This window comes from Molossus molossus, unplaced genomic scaffold, assembly GCF_014108415.1.
Source record: "Molossus molossus isolate mMolMol1 unplaced genomic scaffold, mMolMol1.p scaffold_m16_p_2, whole genome shotgun sequence".
Taxonomy (NCBI): Eukaryota; Metazoa; Chordata; class Mammalia; order Chiroptera; family Molossidae; genus Molossus; species Molossus molossus.
Genome location: NW_023425355.1, coordinates 48,209,244 through 48,231,390, shown reverse-complemented (window position 1 = coordinate 48,231,390; position 22,147 = coordinate 48,209,244). Strand labels below are relative to the sequence as shown.

The 22,147-nt window shown below is 38.1% G+C and overlaps 1 protein-coding gene and 1 non-coding gene across 2 annotated transcripts in view; one reads left to right on the top strand and one right to left on the bottom strand.

Annotated features, from left to right (window-relative positions):
• The window catches only part of WDR44 (WD repeat domain 44), a 121,596-nt gene that overhangs the window by 41,367 nt on the left and 58,082 nt on the right, over nucleotides 1-22,147 (bottom strand). Inside the window, exons 4-10 of the mRNA XM_036270799.1 lie at nucleotides 18,587-19,223; nucleotides 17,907-18,034; nucleotides 15,596-15,691; nucleotides 14,180-14,316; nucleotides 13,286-13,369; nucleotides 2,983-3,089; nucleotides 2,075-2,226 (exon numbers count right to left, since the gene is read on the bottom strand). Coding sequence (XP_036126692.1) covers nucleotides 2,075-2,226; nucleotides 2,983-3,089; nucleotides 13,286-13,369; nucleotides 14,180-14,316; nucleotides 15,596-15,691; nucleotides 17,907-18,034; nucleotides 18,587-19,223 — 1,341 coding nt within the window. The remainder of the gene's footprint in view (nucleotides 1-2,074; nucleotides 2,227-2,982; nucleotides 3,090-13,285; nucleotides 13,370-14,179; nucleotides 14,317-15,595; nucleotides 15,692-17,906; nucleotides 18,035-18,586; nucleotides 19,224-22,147) is intronic.
• LOC118636715 lies at nucleotides 8,148-8,254 on the top strand. The gene has a single exon (XR_004960702.1). It is a non-coding gene; the product is annotated as a U6 spliceosomal RNA (small nuclear RNA).

Below are 22,147 nucleotides of genomic sequence, written 5' to 3'. Positions count from 1 at the left end.
ACACATCTATGCAGATCTAAAAGATTATCCAAGTAAGAAGCAACAGTTCATTTATTGGAATAACATTCATTCCCACAAAATTCAAGTATATTAAAAAATTTCTCATTTGGAGCCTACTACAATGGGATTTTACTTAAAACTGTAAATAATAAGAGTCAATACAGTACAAGAAAATTCATCAGATACCTGAAGGAAGTTACTATAATCAACTCAAGCATTTTATATCTAAATTATAAACACCAAAGTTTAAATTCCAACCTGGCTGCCATCTGATATGTTTATGGTTGTTTTCTTCCAGTTAGGCCAACCTTTATATTTACTAAAATCTAAATAGACCTGGAGATTATTAAGCTAAGTGAAATAAACCAGCTGGGGAAAGACAAGTAACATATGACCCCACTTATAGGTGGAACCTAATGAACAAAATGAACTGATGAACAAAACAGAAACAGAAGCATGGATACATGGAAGAAACTGATAGCTGTCTGAGGGGAGGGGGAAAGGGGGACTGGATGAAAGAAGGTGAAGGGATTAGACAAAGAACATATATGCATAACCCATAGGCACAGACAACTGTGTAGTGATAGCCAGAGAGAAGGGGGTGCAAGGTGGGCAAAACTGGTGGGGGTGGGGGTGGAGGAGAGAATGGGGACATCTGTAGTAATGCCAACAATAAAGTGAAAAAAATCTAAATAGATAAATGCGTTCCCTGATCAAGGACCCACAGTATCATTTATCCAATTTTGAGTTTATCACCTCCTTCCCTATATTCCTAGCATTTTGAGGGGTAATATAATCTGTGTACTTTATATTTACTTTTGGTACATTTTAACTCTGATAGAAAACTTGTACTGCTACCTCTCTCTTGTTTTAGCTGTCACTGTACAAAACATGTTGAGATTTTGAAAGAGTTGTATAAATTATTTAAAATATAATGGGTGGCCTGAAATACCAATCAGAAAGACTATATGTATCCATATGTTCATAGCAGCACTATTTACAATAGCTAAGATCTGGAAACAACCCAAGTATCCATCAGTAGATGAGTGGGTAAAAAAGCTGTGGTACATGTACACAATGGAATACTATGCAGTTGTAAGAAAGAAAGATCTCTTATCATTTGAGATGACATGTAGGGACCTGGAGAGTATTATGCTAAGCGAAACAAGCCAAGCAGAGAAAGACAAATATCACATGATATCATTTATTTGTGGAATATAATGAACTAAACAAACTGATGAACAAAATTGACCCAGAGACATAGAGGTATAGACTGACAAACCCCAGAAGAGGGGGGGTTGAGGGGGGAAGAGATAAACCACAGAACTTATATGCATGTATGCGTAAACAGTGGACATAGACATCAAAGCTGGGGAAGGGGTGGGGGAGATGGGGAGGAGGGTGTCAATGGGGGGAAAAGGAGAAACATCTATAACAAAAACAAATTAATAAAAAATAAATAAAAGAGCACAAAATAAAAAATATATATAATGGGGAACACTTGAAACATTTTTCAAAGTTATAGACCAACCCCTAATTTAACTGCTTTAAAGTTTGGTACTTTTACATAGCTTTCTTTTATTTTTTTATCCTCACCCGAGGACATTTTTTCCATTTTTTGTTCAGATAGAGTGGGAGGGGGAGAGAGAGAGAGAGAGAGAGAGAGAGAGAAACATCGACGTGAAAGTGACACGTTGAGTGGTTGCCACCCACACGACCCAACCAGGGCCGGGGACAAACTGCAACCGAGGTACATGCCCTTAGCGGGAACCGAACCCGGGTCTCTCAGGACCGCAGGCCGACGCTCTAACCGCTGAGCCAAACCGGCCAGGGCTACATAGCTTTTTTGATGATATAGGACTAGTGCTTACTTAATTCAATAACTCACTTCTTGAACAACAGTTCAGAGATAGACTCTGCATTACCTATTCACTACATTGTATTAATAGCAATTCACTCTTCTTGAGTAAGGCTAGCAAAATTATATACCTAAGAAGAGATTTGCTTTATAGAATCCAAAGTACTTCTCTTAATGAAAACAGAATCAATACTGAAAAATAAAAAGGTTGCTTACCATATGTTCACCACTAAGATCTTGCACCACTTTGATCTGATCAAAATCATAAGGTCCTTTGAAACCATGTGCTGCTTTGAATTTAACTGGTCTTGTGTATGGCATTCCTTCATCATCACTTGATGAAGGATCATCTTGATCAGTATGAAACACTAAACAGAAAAGCAACAGACACCATCACTAGCTAATATAACTAGATATAATGACAATCACATTTTCATTTTCACTACTTCCCAAGAAAATTCATTAAATGGAGAAGCAAAATTTGTCTATTACTAAATAGCAGATTGACTAAGAGTGTGCATGGAGTCTAGTGCCAGATTGCCTGGGTCCAAATCCATGTCTGTCATTTATTATCTGTGTGACCATAGGCAAGGTACTTGACCTTTCTGTGCTTCAGTATTCTCATATATAAAATGGAGATAATAGTGGTACCTAATGTAAAGGGTTTGGATGAAGATAAAATGAGTTAGTACAGGTGAAAGTGCTTAGAACAGTATCTGGCACATAATAAGTATTAGATACGAGTTTATTAAATAATACAAATGAGTACAATTACAACAAGGGCAAAGGAAGTTAAGATCTGTGCAAAATTAGAAAATTTATGTAATTTTGAAAATATTTATAGAAACTAAGTAGCCTTACATAACTAGTTTACAACATTCAACTCTTCTACGTTGCCACAGTCACAAAATATGGACAAATTCATGTTTAAGATGCATAAATTCATTTTTCTTCCTACTTAGAAAATTGAGTGATAGTGAGAATAACATGATTTATTGAAATGATAAGATATTAGCTATACAGGTTTATTGCTTTTGATAACATAGAATGCTTCTTATAAACTATGGGCTAAATTTAGATAATGACAAATAAAATACTTGGTTGAAATGTTCTATTTCACTTACCTTCATCTCTAACACTTTTAACTTTATTTACAGCACGTTCACCATATTCCTCAGCAAGGTGCTTTGCTCTCTTTACGGATTTTCCTAGGAACTTCTTTAGTTGAGTCCTTACCAGGAAAAAAAATTTCTTCTTAATTCAATTAACTATAAAAGTTCAGCAATTTGCTGATAATCTCATTAGCTGTGACTGGTAAAGCATATTATTTTGAAGAAACTCTTTTAAAATACAAATATGTTTTTACTGATTTGAGAGAGAGAGGGAGGAAGAGGAAGAGAGCGAGAGAGAGAGAGAGGGAGGAAGAGAGAGAGAGAGAAACATTGATGTGTGAGAGAAACATCCATTGGTTGTCTCCCATATGCACCTGGACCAGGGATCAAACTCAAAACCTGGGTATGTGACCTGACTCAGAATGAAACTGGAGAACTTTTGGTGCACGGGACGATGCACACACCAGCCAGGGCTGAAGGAACTCTTTTCTTCTTTTTACATAAAGAGTAGGTCTTTGAGTTCCTAAATCCCCTGCTGTATAAAATACAGGGTGGGGCAAAAGCAGCCATATTCAAGTCAGGAAGGCTACAAAGGAAATACGCATACTTCCCCCAATATACAGTATTGTATACTCTAGGGCACTGGTTCTCAACCTGTGGGTTGCAACCCTTTTGGGGGTCACACGACCCTTTCACAGGGGTCACCTAAAACATAACAGTAGCAAAATTACCGTTATGAAGTAGCAACAAAAATAATTTTATGGTTGGGGATCACCGCAACATAAGGAACTGTATTAAGGGATTACGGCATTAGGAAGGTTGAAAACCACTGCTCTAGAGCATTGGTTTTCAATGATGAATGATAATCAGTTGGCAAAAAGAAATTGGGAGGGGGGTGTTTAAAGCACAGATAGATACCTGGTTCCCATCCCCAGGTGATTTGATTTGGAGGGGTATGGGGTGAGGCCATGAATCTGCAGTGAGAATTGCTTTGAGAAGACTGCTTTAGAGAGTCATCCTTAAAAACACTTTACCAAAAAAAGAAACTAAAGATGTATTTATTTACAAAATAGAATGCTTTGGTAACTTAAGATAGCCTCATGTCCCTTCTCTTTCAGTTTGGGTATTTGCATGCAATACCGTTAGACAGAGCTTTCCCAGTAGGTATTCCCAAACTGTAATTTAAGTATGAATTTCAAGCTTCCATAAATAGGACTTTCCTTATTGTTTTTTTATCTTCCTCACCCAAGGATACTGTACTTTTTCTGTTTATCATCAGATAGAGTGGGAAGGAGGGAGAGAGAAAGAAACAGAGAAAAACATCGACGTGAGAGAGCCACATTGACTCGATGCCTCCCACATGACCGGACCAGGGTCAGGGACGAACTGCAAACAAGGTACGTGCCCTTGACCAGAATTGAACCCGCGACTCATTGGTCTGCAGGCTAATGTTCTACTGCTGAGCCAAACTAGCCAGGACTTTCCTTATTGTTTTTGTAAATTATCTATGTCCCAAATGTCATATATTAAGATTATTTTTAAAAAATCGATAAAGCAAAGGACATATTTACAACAAAAACACAATTTATAAATCAGGGGTAAATTTTACCAATTCATGGTAGCTCATGATATTAAGGATAGAATTTTAAAAAGTTGCTAAGCTATATATACAAAGATGTTCACTGCAGCATCGTTTAGCATAGCTAAAAAAAAATAGAGATAAACTGAATTTTCAACAAAGGAATGAATAAATAAGTGACCGTATAGTCTTACAACAGAATGCAATAAAATAAAGGAGGAAAACCTCAGTTCTTTAAATGCACCAAGCTCTTAGTCACCTCAGGGCCTTTGCATGTGTGGTTATTTCTGCCTGGAACACTCCACCCCTAGCTAATTTCTACTCCTCTTTAGGTCTCAGACCAAACAGCTCTCTCTCAAAAAAAGGCCTCCTTAACGCTTCAGAACAGGTTTTCCTGTTATATTATCCCACAGGACCCCATACATTTTCTTTATAGCAATTAATACAACTGTAGTTAGATTTATCTGTGTAATTACATCTTCATTGTCTGTTTCTCCTATTGAATTGGAAGCTATGTAAGAACAGAGACTATGATTATCTTCTTACGTATTGTATCTGTAGCACCAAACCCCCATATCTGGCTAATAGAAAGATTACAATATATTTACTATTAGTATTTAAATGAAAAAAAAAATGTCCATTATATACTAAACTTGTTCTTTTACAAAATCAAGTTGAGGATTCCAAAATAGCTGCGGAGTGACTAGAAGCTACACAGACAGTCTCCCAGGACCAAACTGGAATCACAACTAAAATAAAGACAAATTGTCAGGAAAAAGCAACAGAAAAGCAGCTTGCGAGGACCATATAACCAGGGACACGGACTCAATCCTGGTAGGATTGCAGGGTCACGAGAGAGGGGCTAGGAGCCCATGGACAGCAGTGGTCTTAGCTGTGAGCAGCGCCCTTGGGGTTAAAATCCCAAGCCTGCTCCACAGCCCAGAGGGCCAGGACAGACCACTGAATTGGCTACAGCCACTCACCTTGGGCTCTGGCAGAGAGAGGGCAGACTGGAATGGAACTGTGTGGGGACACTCAGGATTTGGAGGGCACTCAGAGTTTTTGCTGAGTTGTGGCCACACAGGATGGTGGCTACCTTACTCCTACCCAGGGCTCTAGGGAGAGGCCACCGCCCCCACCCAGGTAAGCCACTGAACTGCAAATTGATGCTCATTAACAAACAGCATCTGCCCCATGCTTGGGAAATTCCCTTAAGTTTAACACCTGAGGGAGTTTTTCATTCAACTGAGAACCCAAGGATCTTCAAGTAACCATGACTAATAGCCTCCAGGCAAAAAGCTAGAGGATAACCGAACCATTCCTGATCTGGCAAATCTACCCAGGAAAATAAGACTTGACAGTGGTGCTTAACATGGGTCCTCCCACGCTTATCCGAACCCAGTAGAAGGAGCCACAAACAGCAGAACACCAACACCCACAGGGAAATTTGGCAGGCTCCAAAACCTACTGAGATAGCCAAAATAGAGAAAAAAAGACACAAATTTCAAATGAAAGAACAAGAGAACTCTACTGAAGATGAGATCAATGATATGCAGTTAAACAAGTTATCAGAGGTACAGTTCAGAGCCATGATCTTGAGGAAGGTCAAAAGTATGAGTACGGACATCAACAACATGAGTAAAGACATAAAAACATTGAAAATCAACCAAATGCAAATGAAAAACCACCAACAAGAAATAAAGAATGACATAGGAGAAATAAAGAACACATTGGAAGGACTAAACAGCAGAGTAGAGGAAGCTGAGGACTGGATTAGTGAATTAGAAGACAGGGTAGAAAAAAAGCAACCAATCAGAAAACCAAAAGGAAAAAAAAACAAATCAAAAAACAGGAAGACAGCTTAAGAGATCTGTGGGACAACTGGAAACATAATAATATTTGCATCATAGGAGTTCTTGAAGAAGAAAATGAGCAAGGGTAAGAGAATATATTTGAAGAAATAGTGACAGAAAACTTTCCTAACTTGGTGAAGGAAGAAGGCAATCGAATTCAAGAAGCACAGAGAGCCCCAAGTAAGACCCCAAACAGGCCCACAGCAAGGCACATAGTAATTACAATGCCAAAAATTAAAGACAAAGAGAGAATCCAAAAGGCAGCAAGAGATAAGCAACAGGTTACCTACAAAGGAACCCTCATAAGGCTATCAGGTGACTTCTCAACAGACACATGAAAAGACATTTGAACACATGGAGACTGAATAGCATGTTATTAAACAATAAGTGGGTTACCGAGGAGATCAACGAAGAGATTAAAAACGTCCTGGAAACCAATGAAAATGAACATACAACAAAACAAAATATAAGGGATGCAGTGAAAGCAATTCTGAGAGGGAAGTTCACAGCACTACAGGCCTACATCAAGAAACAAGAAAAATTTCTAATACACTATCTAACCTCACAACTTAAAGAACTAGAAAGCAAACAAAAAGAAAAACCCAGAGCAAGTAGAAGGAATGAAATAGTAGAGATCAGAGCAGAAATAAATGACATAGAGACCAAAACAACAATTCAAAGGACCAATGAAGCAAAGAGCTGTTTTTTTGAAAAGATAAACAAGATTGATGGACCCGTTCCTAGACTCACCAAAAAACACAGAGAGAGAACCCAAATACACAAAATTAGAAATGAAAGAGGAGAAGTAACAACTGACACTACAGAAATACAAAGGATCGTTAACAAATACTATGAACAATTATATGGCAACAAATTCTACAATCTAAGCAAAATGGACAAATTTCTAGAAACACACATTCTCTAAAAACTGGACTGGGAAAAACGTGAACAGACCAATAACAACTAAGGAAACTGAAAGGTAATCAAGACTCTCCCAGCAAACAAAAGCCCAGGCACGGAGCTTCATGGGGGAATTATACCAAACATTCAAAGAAGAACTAATACCCATTCTCCTCAAATTATTTCAGGAAATTCGAGAAGAAAGACTTCCAAACTTGTTTTATTAGGAAAGCATAATTCTAATTCAAAACCAGAAAAAGACACTACAAAAGAAAGAAATCTCTCGGCCAATATTCTGAAGAACATAGATGCAAAAATCCTGAACAAAATACTAGCAAATTGGAACTAGCAATACATCAAAAAAATTATTCACCATGACCAAGTGGGATTCACCCTAGGGATGCAAGACTGGTACAACATTCGCAAATCAATAAATGTGATACACCACATAAACAAAATGAAGGATAAAAACCACATGATCATATCAATAGATGCTGAAAAAGCATTTGAAAAAATCCAGCACCCATTTCTGATAAAAATACTCAGCAATCTGGGAATAGAGGGATCATATCTTGACATAATAAAGAATAATAAAGACCATATATGAAAGACCTACAGCCAACATCCTACCTAATGGGCAAAAACTAAAATGCCCACTTTCACAACTCTTATTTAACTTAGTAGTGGAAGTCTTAGGCACAGCAATCAATGTGAAAAAAAAATAAAAGGAATCCAAATTGGAAAAGAGAAAATGAAACTGTCATTATTCGCAGATGACGTGATATTATACAAAGAAAACCCTAAAGACTCCATCAAAAATCTATTAGACTTAAAAAATGGATTTGGTGCTCGCTTCGGCAGCACATATACTAAAATTGGAACAATACGGAGAAGATTAGCATGGCCCCTGCGCAAAGATGACACACAAATTTGTGAACCGTTCCATATTTTTTAAATAAATTAATTAAATTAAAAAAAAAGGAATTCAAAACAAAATTAACATTAAAAAATCGATGGCATTCTTATACAACAATGCTGAAGTCACAGAAAGAGAAACTAAAAAAAAACAATCCCATTTACCATCGTGGCATATAAATTAAGATATCTAGAAATAAACTTAACCAAAGTAGGAAAGGACCTATTTGCAGAAAACTACAGGACATTGAAAAAAGAAATACAGAAAGATATAAAACAGTGGACGCACATACCTTGTTCATGGATTGGAAAAATTAACATCATTAAAATGTCCATATTACCCAAAGGAATCTACAGATTCAATGCAATCCCCATCAAAATACCAATGGCATATTTCACAGAACTAGAACAAATACTTCAAAAGTTCATATGGAAACAAAAAAGACCTCGAATAGCCACAGCAATCTTGAAAATGTAGAACAAAGTTGGAGGGATCAAATGACCAGATTTCAGGTTATACTACAAAGCCACTGTAATCAAAACAGCCTGGTACTGGCACAAGAACAGGCAGATAGACCAGTGGAACAGAATAGAGAACCTAGAAACGGACCCAAGGCCATATGCTCAATTAATATTTGACAAAGGTGGCAAGAGCATACAGTGGAGTAAAGACAGCCTCTTTAATAAATGATGTTGGGAAAATTGAACAGCTACATGCAAAATATGAAACTAGACCATCAACTTACACCATACACAGGAATAAACTCAAAATGGATGAAAGACTTAAATGTGACTCATGAATCCATAAAAATCCTAGAAGAAACTGTAGGCAACAAAATTTCAGACATTATACGCAGCAGAATTTTCACTGATACGTCACCTAAGGCAATAGAAACAAAGGAGAAAATGAACACATGGGACTACATCAAACTGAAAAGCTTCTTCACAGCGAAAGATACAATCATCAAAATGAAAAGGCAACCCACTGTATGGGAGAGCATAATTGCTACTGATATATCGGATAAGAGGTTAATTTCTAATATATATAGAGTCTCATACAACTCCACAAAAGGAAGACAAAGAACCCAATTCAAAAATGGGCAGAGGAACTAGACACCTTTCCAAACAGGACATACAAATGGCTAAGAGACATATGAAGAAATGCTCAACATCACTAATCATCAGAGAGATGCAAATTAAAACAACAATGAGGTATCACCTCACACCTGTCAGAATGGCTACTATCAACAAATCATCAAACAACAAGTGTTGGCGAGGGTGTGGAGAAAAGAGACTCTGATCCACTGCTGGTAGGAATGCAGACTGGTGCAGCCACTATGGAAAACAATATGGTGCTACCTCAAAAAGTCAAAAATTGAACTTCCATTTGACCCAGTAATCTCACTTCTAGGAATATACCCTAAGAAGCCTGAAACACCAATCAGAAAGAATATATGTACCCCCATTTTCGCAGCAGCACTATTTACAATAGCTAAAATCTGGAAACAGCCCCAATGTCCCTCAGTAGATGAATGGATAAAAAACCTGTGGTACATATACAAAATGGAGTACTATGCAGCTGTAAGAAAGATCTCTTATCCTTTGAGATGACATGGAGGGACCTGGAAAGTATTATCTTAAGTGACACAAGCCAAACAGAGAAAGACAAGTATCATATGATCTCACTTATTTGTGGAATATAATGAACATAACAGTCTGAGGAATGGGGTAGTCCCAGAGACGTGGAAGTGGGGTACAGACTGACAATCCCCAGAAGAGGGGGTGGTGTGGGAGAGATAAACCACAGAACTTATACGCATGTATGCATGAACAATGGACATGGGCAACAAATATGGTGACAGGGCGGGGAGGTTGGGAGGAGGGAATCAGTGGGGGAATAAGGAGAAACATCTGTAACAAAAATAAATTAATTAATTATTGAAAAAAAAAAATGGGCAGAGGACCTAAAGAGACACCTCTCCAAACAGGACATACAAATGGCCAAGAAACATATGAAGAAATACTCAACATCACTAATCATCAGAGAGATGCAAATTAAAACAACAATGAGGTATCACCTCACACCTGTCAGATTGGCCACCATCAGCAAATCATCAAACGACAAGTGTTGGTGAGGGTGTGGAGAAAAGGGGACTGTAGTACACTGCTGGTGAGAATGTAGACTGGTGCAGCCACTGTAGAAAACACTATCATGTTACCTCAAAAAGTTAACAATTGAACTCCAATTTGACCTAGTGATCCCACTTCTAGGAATATACCTTAAGAAGCTTGAAACACCAATCAGAAAGAATATATGTACCCCCATGTTCATAGCAGCATTATTTACAATAGCTAAGATCTGGAAACAGCCCAAGTGTCCATCAGTAGATGAATTGATAAAAAAGCAGTGGTACATATACACAATGGAGTACTCTTCAGCTTTAGGAAAGAAAGATCTCTTATCCTTTGAGATGACATGGAAGCAACTGGATAGTATTATCTTAAGCAAAACAAGCCAAGCAGAGAAAGACACATATCACATGATCTCACTTATTTGTGGAATATAATGAACATAACAGTCTGAGGAACAGGGTAGACCCAAAGACGTGGAGTAGGGTACAGACTCACAACCCTCAGACAAGGGGGTGGGGGGCAGGGAAGAGATAAACCACCGAACTTATATGCATGTATGCATAATTGATGGACACAGACAACAAAGTTGGGGAAGGGGTGGGGGAATGGGGAGGAGGGTGTCAATGGGGAAAAAAAGAAGAAACATCTGTAACAAAAATAAATTAATAATAATATAAAAAAAATCAAGTTGACAAACTATAGGCACAGTGTAATCTCCCTTTTGTGAGAAAAATAATTCTATGGAGAACACACCTAATTATTAATACTGAGAATTTCTGGGGTGAACAAATGAGATACTTTGATTATCTAGTTTATAAATTTTTGGATTACTTTTGATAATCATAAGAGACACATGATAAATCATTGTAAAAATCACTATAAGGTCTATGTTGCCATAATTCTTAAGTTCTATTTTGTAGATAACTATAGGTTTACTACTACTTTAAACAAGGAAATATATAATTTAATCACTGTGGATGACAAGATGGCTAAAATTACCCTTTGTGCCTTCTTCAATGGCATTGAATGTTAGATATATTTCTTTTCTTAATAAATAGGGTTTATTACCATCATTACTGTTCTTTAATACATTCAGCACCTTTCAAATGGTTTGCAAGTGGGCCATAATACTGGTTCCAAGCTTTGAAGACAACAGGGCAGGGCAGAGGGAAGCCATACCCGCAACTAATATCTTCTGACAATAAATTTACTCTAGCATTCAGTGTAAATATTACCATGTTCTATGTGTGTCATGACATGAGAAAAAGTTGAAACCACTGCCATATGAAATGGTTGTGCTATGTAAGAGTTCTTTTATTACTTTTTTCTGATTTCTCTCTTGTAATCATAATATTATCTGACGTTCTTTTTTTTCCCTTAATTGATTTTAGAGAGAGAGGGAGTGAGAGGGAGAGAGAAACATCGATGGGAGGGGACATAGATTGGCTGCCTCCTGCATGCCCCCCACTGGGGATCAGGCCCACAACCTGGGCATGTGTCCTGACCAGAAATTGAACTGGTGACCTCTTGGTGCGTGGGTCAATGCTCAAACACTGAGCCACACCAGCCGGAATTATCTGACATTCTTATGTGTCAACTTACATGTTGTCATAGTTTGGTGCTTCTATTTCGTTGTCAATTCAGATACCAGATGACCAGATTTTTAAAAATTATGTAAGAAGTATAATGTCTTTGAATAATCATGAGGAGCTTTTCTTTTAGAAAAATGATGAGCTTTAAGGCATGGAATAAAAAGTATCTTTCCTGGCTATTTATATGTCTCCTAAACAATTCCTAATTCTCCAGTTACTGATAGTTGTCACTGCTAGACAGCTAAGGTCTGGATATTTGAAAGTGTTATCCTAGGCCTGCATTGTGGGTACACACCTTTTCTAAAAATTCTCAAAGCTTTCTTTGCCACACTTCCCACACTAGGAAAAAGATCAGATTTGAGTGGAGAATTTGTTTGCACCTGAATTGTTTTATTTTATATTGATATTTAGTTTTTATTTTAGACTGAATTATTGCCAATTATGTGACTTGTGTATAATCAAGCAAAATCTATATGCCCACCATTGTGGTAGGTTTTTGTGGGGGAATCAGAAGAACAGTGTGATCACAGTCCTTTTATAACATATGGTTTAGTTGTTTAATATCTATTTACCTTGTTTTTTTTTTTTTTAATCAGAAAACAGTTTAAGGTAATATAAAATAAAGGACAAACATTAGTTATATAGACTATAGGTGTCACTGAAATTGAGAAAAAAAAACAAATGTACTATGAACTGAAGGAAGTCAGGAAGAATCTTCATGTAGCTGGGTTTAGAAAGACAAAGAGGATTTGAAGACCTGAAGAGAAAGGGAAAAGGCAATATCAAGGACAACCAAGTTCTTCTACTAACACTTCTTGTAACGACTGTCAGAAAAATAATATAAGCATGATGTAAAATTTATTGACCATTTACTATATGTCAGATGCTATATAACCAACACAGCCTCAAAGATATAATCCATTGGCCGGCAGCAGAGAGTGGTGGTGGTGGTAGATGAACTTATAAACTGGATAGAACACATTTAAAACAGTATAGTAGTTCTTATATATATATTTTTATTGTTGTTAATCCTCACCTGAGGATATTTTTCCATTGATTTTTAGAGAGTGGAAAGGAGGGAGGGAGGAAGAGAAGGGGGGAGGGAGGGAGGGAGAGAGAGAGAGAGAGAGAGAGAGAGAGAGAGAGAGAGAGAGACCGAGACCCTGACAGGGATGGGGGATCAAACCTGCTACCCAGGTATGTGCCTTTGCCCAGGAATTGAACCTGTGACCTTTTGGTGTGTGGAGTGACACTCTAACCTCTGAAACACACCGGCCAGAGTCTCTTTATTATTATTTTTAAAATAAAAAGCTTGAAATGAAAAGTGATGTACTATAACTCACGTTTTCTGTTTTAACCTTCCACCATCAGTATCTGTTGGTTGAGACTGTAACTTCTCTTCATCATCTGACTGTGCCGCGTCATTACTATAAGGGGAGGAAGTAATTTAGAAAGAAGCCATTTCCCTAACACTTCTCAAAAATCTCTCTATACATACTTACTATAGAATTAGCTAATCAGAGTAAAAAAACCTTGTTAAAATGTTGTATATCAGTTCAAGTGATGACTCTGAGAATTAAAGAATTGAAAGATCAAAGAATATAATCTTTAAGCAGGGTGCAATGTACAAAACGCAAGTGAATGCAATTTAGGAACTTAAGAAAAACTCACGGCAAACAAGGCTTTTTGCTGGGCAAAACATGCTACACAGAAATGACAAAATAACTTGTAAATATCTTCCTCCTCACTCACCAGGCACATCATGTATTATACTTTAAAAAGCTTTGCTTTCACAGAAATTATTCCTTAGATCTACATGTAACTTACAGTAAAATCAATCATCTTACTCTAAAACCATTTTCTGACCCTCCACATTATGTATAAAATGTCTGATCCTTAAGTAAGGTTTCAGAAGATCAGATGTTCATCTCAGAATGATTTTTTAACCTCAATATGTGTTAACACTGCCTCTAGTATAATATACATCATTTTAAAAGAAGGGAAACCAAATACTATGGGATTGAAGTTATATACCATTTTCCCCTAGTAAATGCTAAATGTACAGTCCTAAGAGAAAACAAAGTTTAAGAATATATATATTAACTATTTTAATGCCTTTTTAAAAGAAAAAAAAAGCTGAATGAAACCAAATTAGGGACTATCATAGTTCATAAACAGAAATCTTCACCACTCTGAATGAAATATTACAAATGATAAATAATAAAATTAGGTCATACCTTACATATTCCTTAGTCCTTCTCATGATGTGTAGAGTGAGAGGATTAATACCTGTTGGCAGTTTCTCTTCTGCAAGACTCAAAGGTATTTCTTCTCCAGTATCCAGGTTCTTAATCATTACACTGGCTAAAATTTCCTGAGGCAAAGAATAACACCAAGAGAATTAACAATTTAAGTATCCTTTTGTGTCTCCAAAATCTTAAAAAATTTAAGTTATGGACTTTTTAGCCACATTCAGTACTGTGTACAATAATTTTTAACATTTTTAGTGAGATACAATTCACACACTGCAAAATGCACTCATTTAAAACGTATATAGTTCAATGATTTTGAGTATATTCTCAGAGTTGTGCAACCATCGCCATTATGTAAGTTCAGAACATTTTTACTACTCCCAAAAAGAAATCCCACACCCATTAGCTGTCATATCTTAATCCCCTCTCCTTCCAGTCCCTGGTAAACATTAATCTACTTTTTGTGTCTATGGATTTGCTTATGCTGGACATTTTAAATAAATTAAACCACAGTATGTGGCCTTTAGTGGTTGGCTTCTTCCACTTGGCACCATGCTTTCAAGGTTCATCCATGTTGTAGCCATGTATCAGAAGTGAATTCCTTTTAGTGGCTGAAAAATAGTCCACATGGATGAATATACCACATTTTATTTACCCATTCATCAGTGACCGATGTTTGTGTTGTTTCTACACCTTGGCTATTATGAACACTTGTGTATATTTTTTATGCAGACAAATGTTTTCATTTATCTTTGGTGTACAAATGGGAGTGGAATTTCTGTGTCATGGTAACTTGATGTTTAATATTTTGAAAAACTGGCGAACTATTTTCCAAAGTACAGTAATTTAAAAAAATATGTTGTTTACAAGAAACAAAAACAAAGATTTTGCTTTAAAACATCATTCTGAATAAATTGGCCAATAGATATATATACTAATTTTAGTGATAAGAAGTTTTGAGTCTGTATGAACTGTACATCAACTAACAAGCATAAAAACATATCTATAATATCAAGTTCTTTTTAAGCCCATTTTCTATAAAATATAGGCCTCGCTTTCAATATATTTATCCCAACATACAATTGTGTGAAATGGCAAGTTTAAGTCAGAGTTTTTCAACATATTAAAAAAACAAAATCTAAGAAAATCTTCATTTTCATTTTTTCGTTTACATTATGTTATTCTTTTGCCTAAAAATAATAAAAAAAATTTAATCATGGTAAAATATATATATGATATAAAATTTACCATTTTAACAATTTTTAATTGTGCAGTTCAGTGGCATTGAGTATGTTCACATTGCTGTGCAATCATCACCACCATCCATCTCCAGAACTTTTTCACCTTCCCATTATGGTTTTTATATTTTATGGTTTTAAGAAGAACAAAATATAATTATACCTCATCAGTAAGCTCTCTCCCAGAGTTGGATCTAGGTCTCTGAGGGCCCATCACTTCACTTGCTATTGTCTGCCCATCAGGTGCTTTTCCATTTTCCTGAAATTATAATTTTATAAACAGAAAGTAGATTGAATCAATTTCTATAAATATTCAATTATTCATTACCACACACTGTTCTAAAAAAATCCTGTAATTCAGATAATGGAGCCTGCTCTACTGACTGAGCTAGCCGGGCACTCATAGAGCCTACTGAAAATTTAAATGGAACACTTCATTTCAGTCCTTTATTACTCCCAGCATTCTGAAAAACATTAGATACCAAAACTATTGCTATCCATGCAATAATGTCTTAGTAGTCTTGAAATCAAATAAATGCTCTATTTGAACCTAACCCAAAAGCAGTTTTCTACTAGTAGAATACTAGCACAAAGATTGACATTAATCAGGGCTATATGTGTAGATTTCTCAAAAGCAGGGGTCTTCAACTTTTTCTGTAAAGAGCTAGTTAGTAAATATTTAAGGCTTTTTGCTTCACAAATAGTGTCTGTCATATATTCTTTTCTTTAATTTCTTTTTATTTTTTTTACCCTCACCTGAGGATATTTTTGCATTTATCTTCAGATAGAGTGGGAGGGAGAGAGGGAGGGAGAGAGAGAAAAATCAACGTGAGAGAGACATGTTGAGTAGTTGCCACCCACACGACCCCAACCAGGGCGGGGACAAACTGCAACCAACATACGTGCCCTTAGCGGGAACCGAACCCGGAACTCTCTGGTCCATGGGCTGACACTCTAATCACTGAGCAAAAACTGGCCAGGGCCATATATTCTTTTTTAAAACACCCTTGAAAAATGTAAAGACCATTTTTCTCTCTTTTTTTTAATCCTCACCTGAGGATATTTTTTCCATTTATCTTCAGATACAGTGGGCAGGTGGGGTGGGGGGCAGAGAAAGAAACATCAACGTGAGAGATACATTGATTGGCTGCCTCCCACATAACCCTGACCAGGGCTGGGGAGCAAACTGTAACCGAAGTATGTGCCCTTGACTGGAATTGAACCCATGACTCTGGTACAAGGGTCAACACTCTAACTGCTGAGCTAAACCGGCCAGGGCGTAAAGACCATTCTTAACTTGGGAAGCCTACAAAACAGGCCACTGACAACCTCTGCTCTAAGTCTATGAGAAGACTATGTATTGTCTTATCGCCCAGTTTGCTAACCTGCCCCAGTCACCGCTACCATATAAGGAACCACTGAATTCAATAATTTGGCTGTGTGCCCTGGCCAGTTTTGCACAGTGGTTAGAGCGTTGGCCCATGGATCAGAGAGTCTTGGGTTCGGTTTCCGCTAAGGGCATGTACCTCGGTTGCAGTTTGTCTCCAGCCCCGTTGGGGTCGTGTGGGTGGCAGCCAGTTGATGTGTCTCTCTCTCTCTTTTCCTCCCTCTCTCCCTCCCGCTCTATCTGAAAATGAATGCAAAAATGTCCTCAGGTGAGGATTAGAAAAAAAAAATTTGGCTGTGGTAAAATTTGTTCTCAAGTCCTTTCCATTACTTCACATGCAGATATATACAGCATAGTGTATAAAGTTTTTTTCATGATTAGGAAAGGAAAATTAAAAAAAAAAAGTCCCCAATTTTGTCCATTATAGTTTAGGTAAATGAAGATTGTAGTTGGTGTTTATTAATATCAATAATATTACAAATAGCAGCATCTGTCATCTTTTGAATGCCTACTACATGGCCAGGTAGTACACTTTAGCTCATTTCATCCTCACAAGGAACCTTCAAGGAAGGTTTCCCCCCTATTTTATTTTATTTTATTTTATTTTATTTTATTTTATTTTATCCTCACCCTAGGACATTTTTCCATTTTTTGTTCAGGTAGAGTGGGAGGGAGAGAGAGGAACAGAGAGAGAGAGAGAAACATCAGTGTGAAAGGGACACATCGAGTGGCTGCCACCCGCACAACCGACCAGGGCCGGGGACAAACTGCAACCGAGGTACGCGCCCTTAGCGGAACCGAACCCGGGTCTCTCAGGACCGCAGGCCGACGCTCTAACCGCTGAGCCAAACCGGCCAGGGCTTCCCCCTATTTTATCAACGGGGCATCTGAAACTCAGATGTTAAATAGCTTCCTGGAGTTACTCAGCTACTCAGTAGCAGAGCTGGACAAGAGATGTAAGGAGGCCAGGTTTTGAGAATAAGGAAATATCTGGCCTGGAGAAGAAAGAAGGTTTGATAAATCAACAAACCAGCAAGTTGCGGAAAGCTGATAAAGCCTGTATCAAATATAACACAAATTCACCAACCTGGGCAGTAACTATTTTATCTCCACTGGTAGCACTTGCCAAATCAAGAGAAGGCTGAGAATCCTTGATTATACTCTCTGAAGCCATGTTCGAAGTTAGAGTATGAGATGTAATATTATCTTTGGGAACTGCAACAACAACAATAATAATGATAATAAATATTTATACAGAACTTTATACATAGCTTGAAAAGTGCTTTAACCTTTATTTGTCTAATTCCTATACAAAATTGTGTGACGAAAAGTGCTTTTATTGCTCTTGTTTTATATCTAGAGAACTAGGATTCAAACAAGTTATTTAAATTCTTCAAGGCTATACAACTTATACATTAAGAGATCCAGTGCTAATAAATTTAATTTAGAAATTAAAAAGTAAAAAAAGAAATCTAGGACTTGAACTCAAATCTTAATTCTCAAATCCCATATTCTTTTCACCATGCCACACTGGCTCTCCAATGGTAACAAATTTGAAAGTTTGAAGTCTGCTGAAATATGCAATTATAGTAATGTAACTAATCACCAATGTAGACATTTTCACTTTTTATTACTAAAATAATTTTTTACAACTCAGCCATCAACGTAGTTTACATAACACAAACTGAAACAAAGTCAGAAATTTAAACACGTTCAACTAAAAGTCCCTCCTCCCCCCCAAATTCTTATTTCTCAATTAATACTTGCCATCCAGATCGGGTGTTTTAAGAGCCTCAAACTCTAATTCACTTTTCTTTTTTCTTGGTGGTGGAGCAGGTCGAGATGGAGGTGGTGGTCTAGGAGGTGGGAAATTAGTTGGAGGGGGTGGGCGTGCAGGAACGGGCTTCTTTGTACTAGCCACTATATCAGGTTCTGGAGTAAGCTGTCTTGGAGGTTTGGCAGGAGCCAATTCTTCCACAGTAGCAACATCTTGAGCAGATGAGGCGTCTGAGGATGCAGACTCAAGAATGTCACTTCCTTTGATTCCCACTGCTTCCTTGTTCAATACTTCTGTTTCATTTTCAGGTTCATAGAGCTGCTCAACTGAACTTATTTCAGTTAACTTAGTGGTTTCATCTACTGTCTTCTCACAGGTATCATCAGAAGAAAAATGTTTTTTTGATTCTAATTCAGTTTCTTCAAATGCATTCTGACTCTCTGCCTTTTTGGAGTCTTCCTGCAGTACTTGATCTATGGCTAATAGTCCAGGTATATTGCTAAGATCTGTTCCAGTCACGAGAGGACTGGCAGTAGCCTGATCAGACTGTCCTTTTCCTTTGGAATCCAAAGAGTCATCTTCAAACTGTTGTACTTTCTGACTCTCCTCAATAATACTTTCGATAATCTGATGAAAGGTTAAAAAACAGTTTTTAAAAAATGAAGCCATTTACAAGAACACAGTAACAGCTAATCATTCATATAGTACTTACTTTGTGCCAGGCAATGCTTACTATCATCATATACAAATGAGGGAGCTAAGGCATAGAGAAACCAAATGATTTGTCCAAGATCACAAAGCTTGTAAGTGATGAACCTGGCATAAACCTAGGAGTTTGGTTCTAGAATCTACACTCTTAGCCAATATAATAGGAAATCTGTGTTAGTACATGCAATCACAAAAGCTCAATCAACCCGGTATAATAAAGTTCAAACTTAAATTTACATTCAGACTCTTCATGTCATAGTTCATTTACATATTTATGCCAAGTTAGTTGTAGTAACAGCCTGGTTAACAAAATCATGAAAATCAAAATCAAGTTGTATAGAATTCAAGTTGTTTAGTTCAAGCCTATGACAGGAAAAACCAGCAGATACAAGGAGGTTAATGTTCTTAAACAGAATACTCCTAATAACCCACTATTCAGAGGAACGATAGGATCATGAAATGAGCTCAAACACCCAGCTCATCTTCTTTCCCCTGCTTTATTATTTATCTATAGCTAAAAAATACAGATAGGCCTTTCTAAGTATTCTACCAACATTTAGAAGAAAATATATTTTCTACCCAGTCCTGTCATTATTGACACATTAAATCTCCCAGCTTACTTATCTTTCTACCATGGGTAACCACAGATGGCTTAGGCTGATTTCTCAGTTCCCTGGCTCCAGAAAGTTAACATGCTAAATTGAATGTGTCACATGCTAACTTGAACTGGATGTTGTTGTTGTTGAGTAACATTCATTATTTCCCAGTGTGTCCCATATATTACTTTTTTTCAATCTTTAAATTTTTAATCCTAAATGTACATCACTTTTACCAGAGGAATATTAACTAGAGTCTACCGAATTTGACGATTAGGTGGTTACTGAACACTGAGTGCCTTAGTGATAACAGAAGCAGGATTACTGCAGGTTTACAAATGAATGAGAAGTGAAGACAGAGACAGCCAGCACAGTCTATGGTTTTCAAAAACTTGGCTATAAATGGAAGAGGATGCAAGAAAGTGACCCAGAATTTTTATAAACTGAAAGGAAGGAGCCAAGGGAAAGGAAAGTAACAAAGTTCTGGAGAAGAAAGGAAAGAGGGTATATTGTACATTAGAGCCAGTACACATATTCTCTATTTAATCATCATATAAACTTTGTGAGGTGGTTGGATTATCTCCTTTCCACAAAAGCAGGTATCTGGGGTAAAGGCATTAAAATTTTTGAAAACGTGGTACTCGCATTCTCCCACAACCACACCAAAATTACAACTAAACTACAGAACAAACATACTTCAGAATCTCCTGAAATCAAGCTGAATGGAAGTCTTACAACTACTAAATTAAAGAAGTAGCCACATCAAGACTGGTAGAAGGGGTGGAGGCGCGGGTAGGCTGGTCCCACACCCATGTGTGGTGGATACAAATCAGGAGGGAGAACTCGGCTGGGAAGGTCCTCCCTGAGGACTAAGGGGTCTCTGTACCACACCAGGCACCCAGCTCAGGGTTCCAGTGCCAGGAAGAGAAGTCCCCATCACTTCTGGCTGTAAAACCAGTGGAAACTGAGGCTGAGGGAAGCTGAGGCTGCTGGAGTCCCAGGCACTTCCTCTTAAAGGGCCTGCACACGGACTTACTCAGACCCGCTCCCTCTGAGCTCCAGCATGGAGGGGAGGCAGCTTGAAAGGAATCACAGACATACAGTGAAGAACTGAGTTGTTTGGCATCAGGGCGAGAGCTGGAGAGGCAGTTTTCTCAGGGTAAGACTTGCTGGTGGAGGCTGATGTTCCTTTGGTGAGCCCCTCCCCCACAGGGCAGGCAGACGGCCGCCATATCTGGGACTCCAGCAACCCGGTTCACACTGTTTGCCCTGCCCTGGAGATTGCCTGAGTCTGCACCCCACTCAACTTTTGGGCCCACCCAAGCTGTTTCAAGTGGCTTTACCATAGGATTGGCCTGTTTTGGCTCCTGCTTCATATTTTCCTAAATTCTCTCAAACAAGCAGCATCTGGCCTCAGTGAACCCCATGCCTCTCACTAAGTGGCCCCAGGCCCGGCACTAGAAGTCGCCATAGGCAGATCGCTTTGTAGCTTATGTCTGGTGCCCTGGGTAGAACACAGGCAGTGGCTGACCTTGTCCCAGAACCAGCACACCTAGTGGACAGCTTCGGACCAAGGTTAAGTACCACCACCCAACCAACTCCACAAGTGACACACTCAAGGAATGGACTCATGGGGTACCAGAGCCCTGCTGAAGTAAATCTTGCTCTGTGTGGTGGGCCCCTGCACAGCTGATCATCCATGGTAGTCTGAGGTCGGTGGTTAGTGGACACACTCAGTCCTTGCAGCTGATCAGACTGAGTAAATCCCTCCCATTGCCGTACCAACAGCAATCAAGAGTCAATACCACAGAAGGGTATAAAGTCCACACGAGGGGTGTACCTTGAGGGACCAGCTGGGTGATCAGGGAGGCTGTGCCACACCTACAGGACACCTACTACAACAGGCCACCCTAGGAAGCAAGGAGACATAGCAACTCTAGCTAATGCATAGAAAAGAACACAGGGAGGCAGCCAAAATGATGAGACAAAGAAACATGTTCCTAATGAAAGAACGGAACAAAACTCCAGGAAAATAACTAAACAAAATGGAGATAAGCAATCTAACATAGGCAGAGTTCAAAACACTGCTTATAAGGATGCTGAAGGAACTTAGTGAGGGCCTCAAGAGCATAATAAAGGACCAGTCAGAAATGAAGGATGCGCTAACTGAAATAAAGAATAATTTACAGGGAATCAATAGTAGAGTAGGTGAATCCAAGAAGCAAACCATCGATTTGGAATATAAGG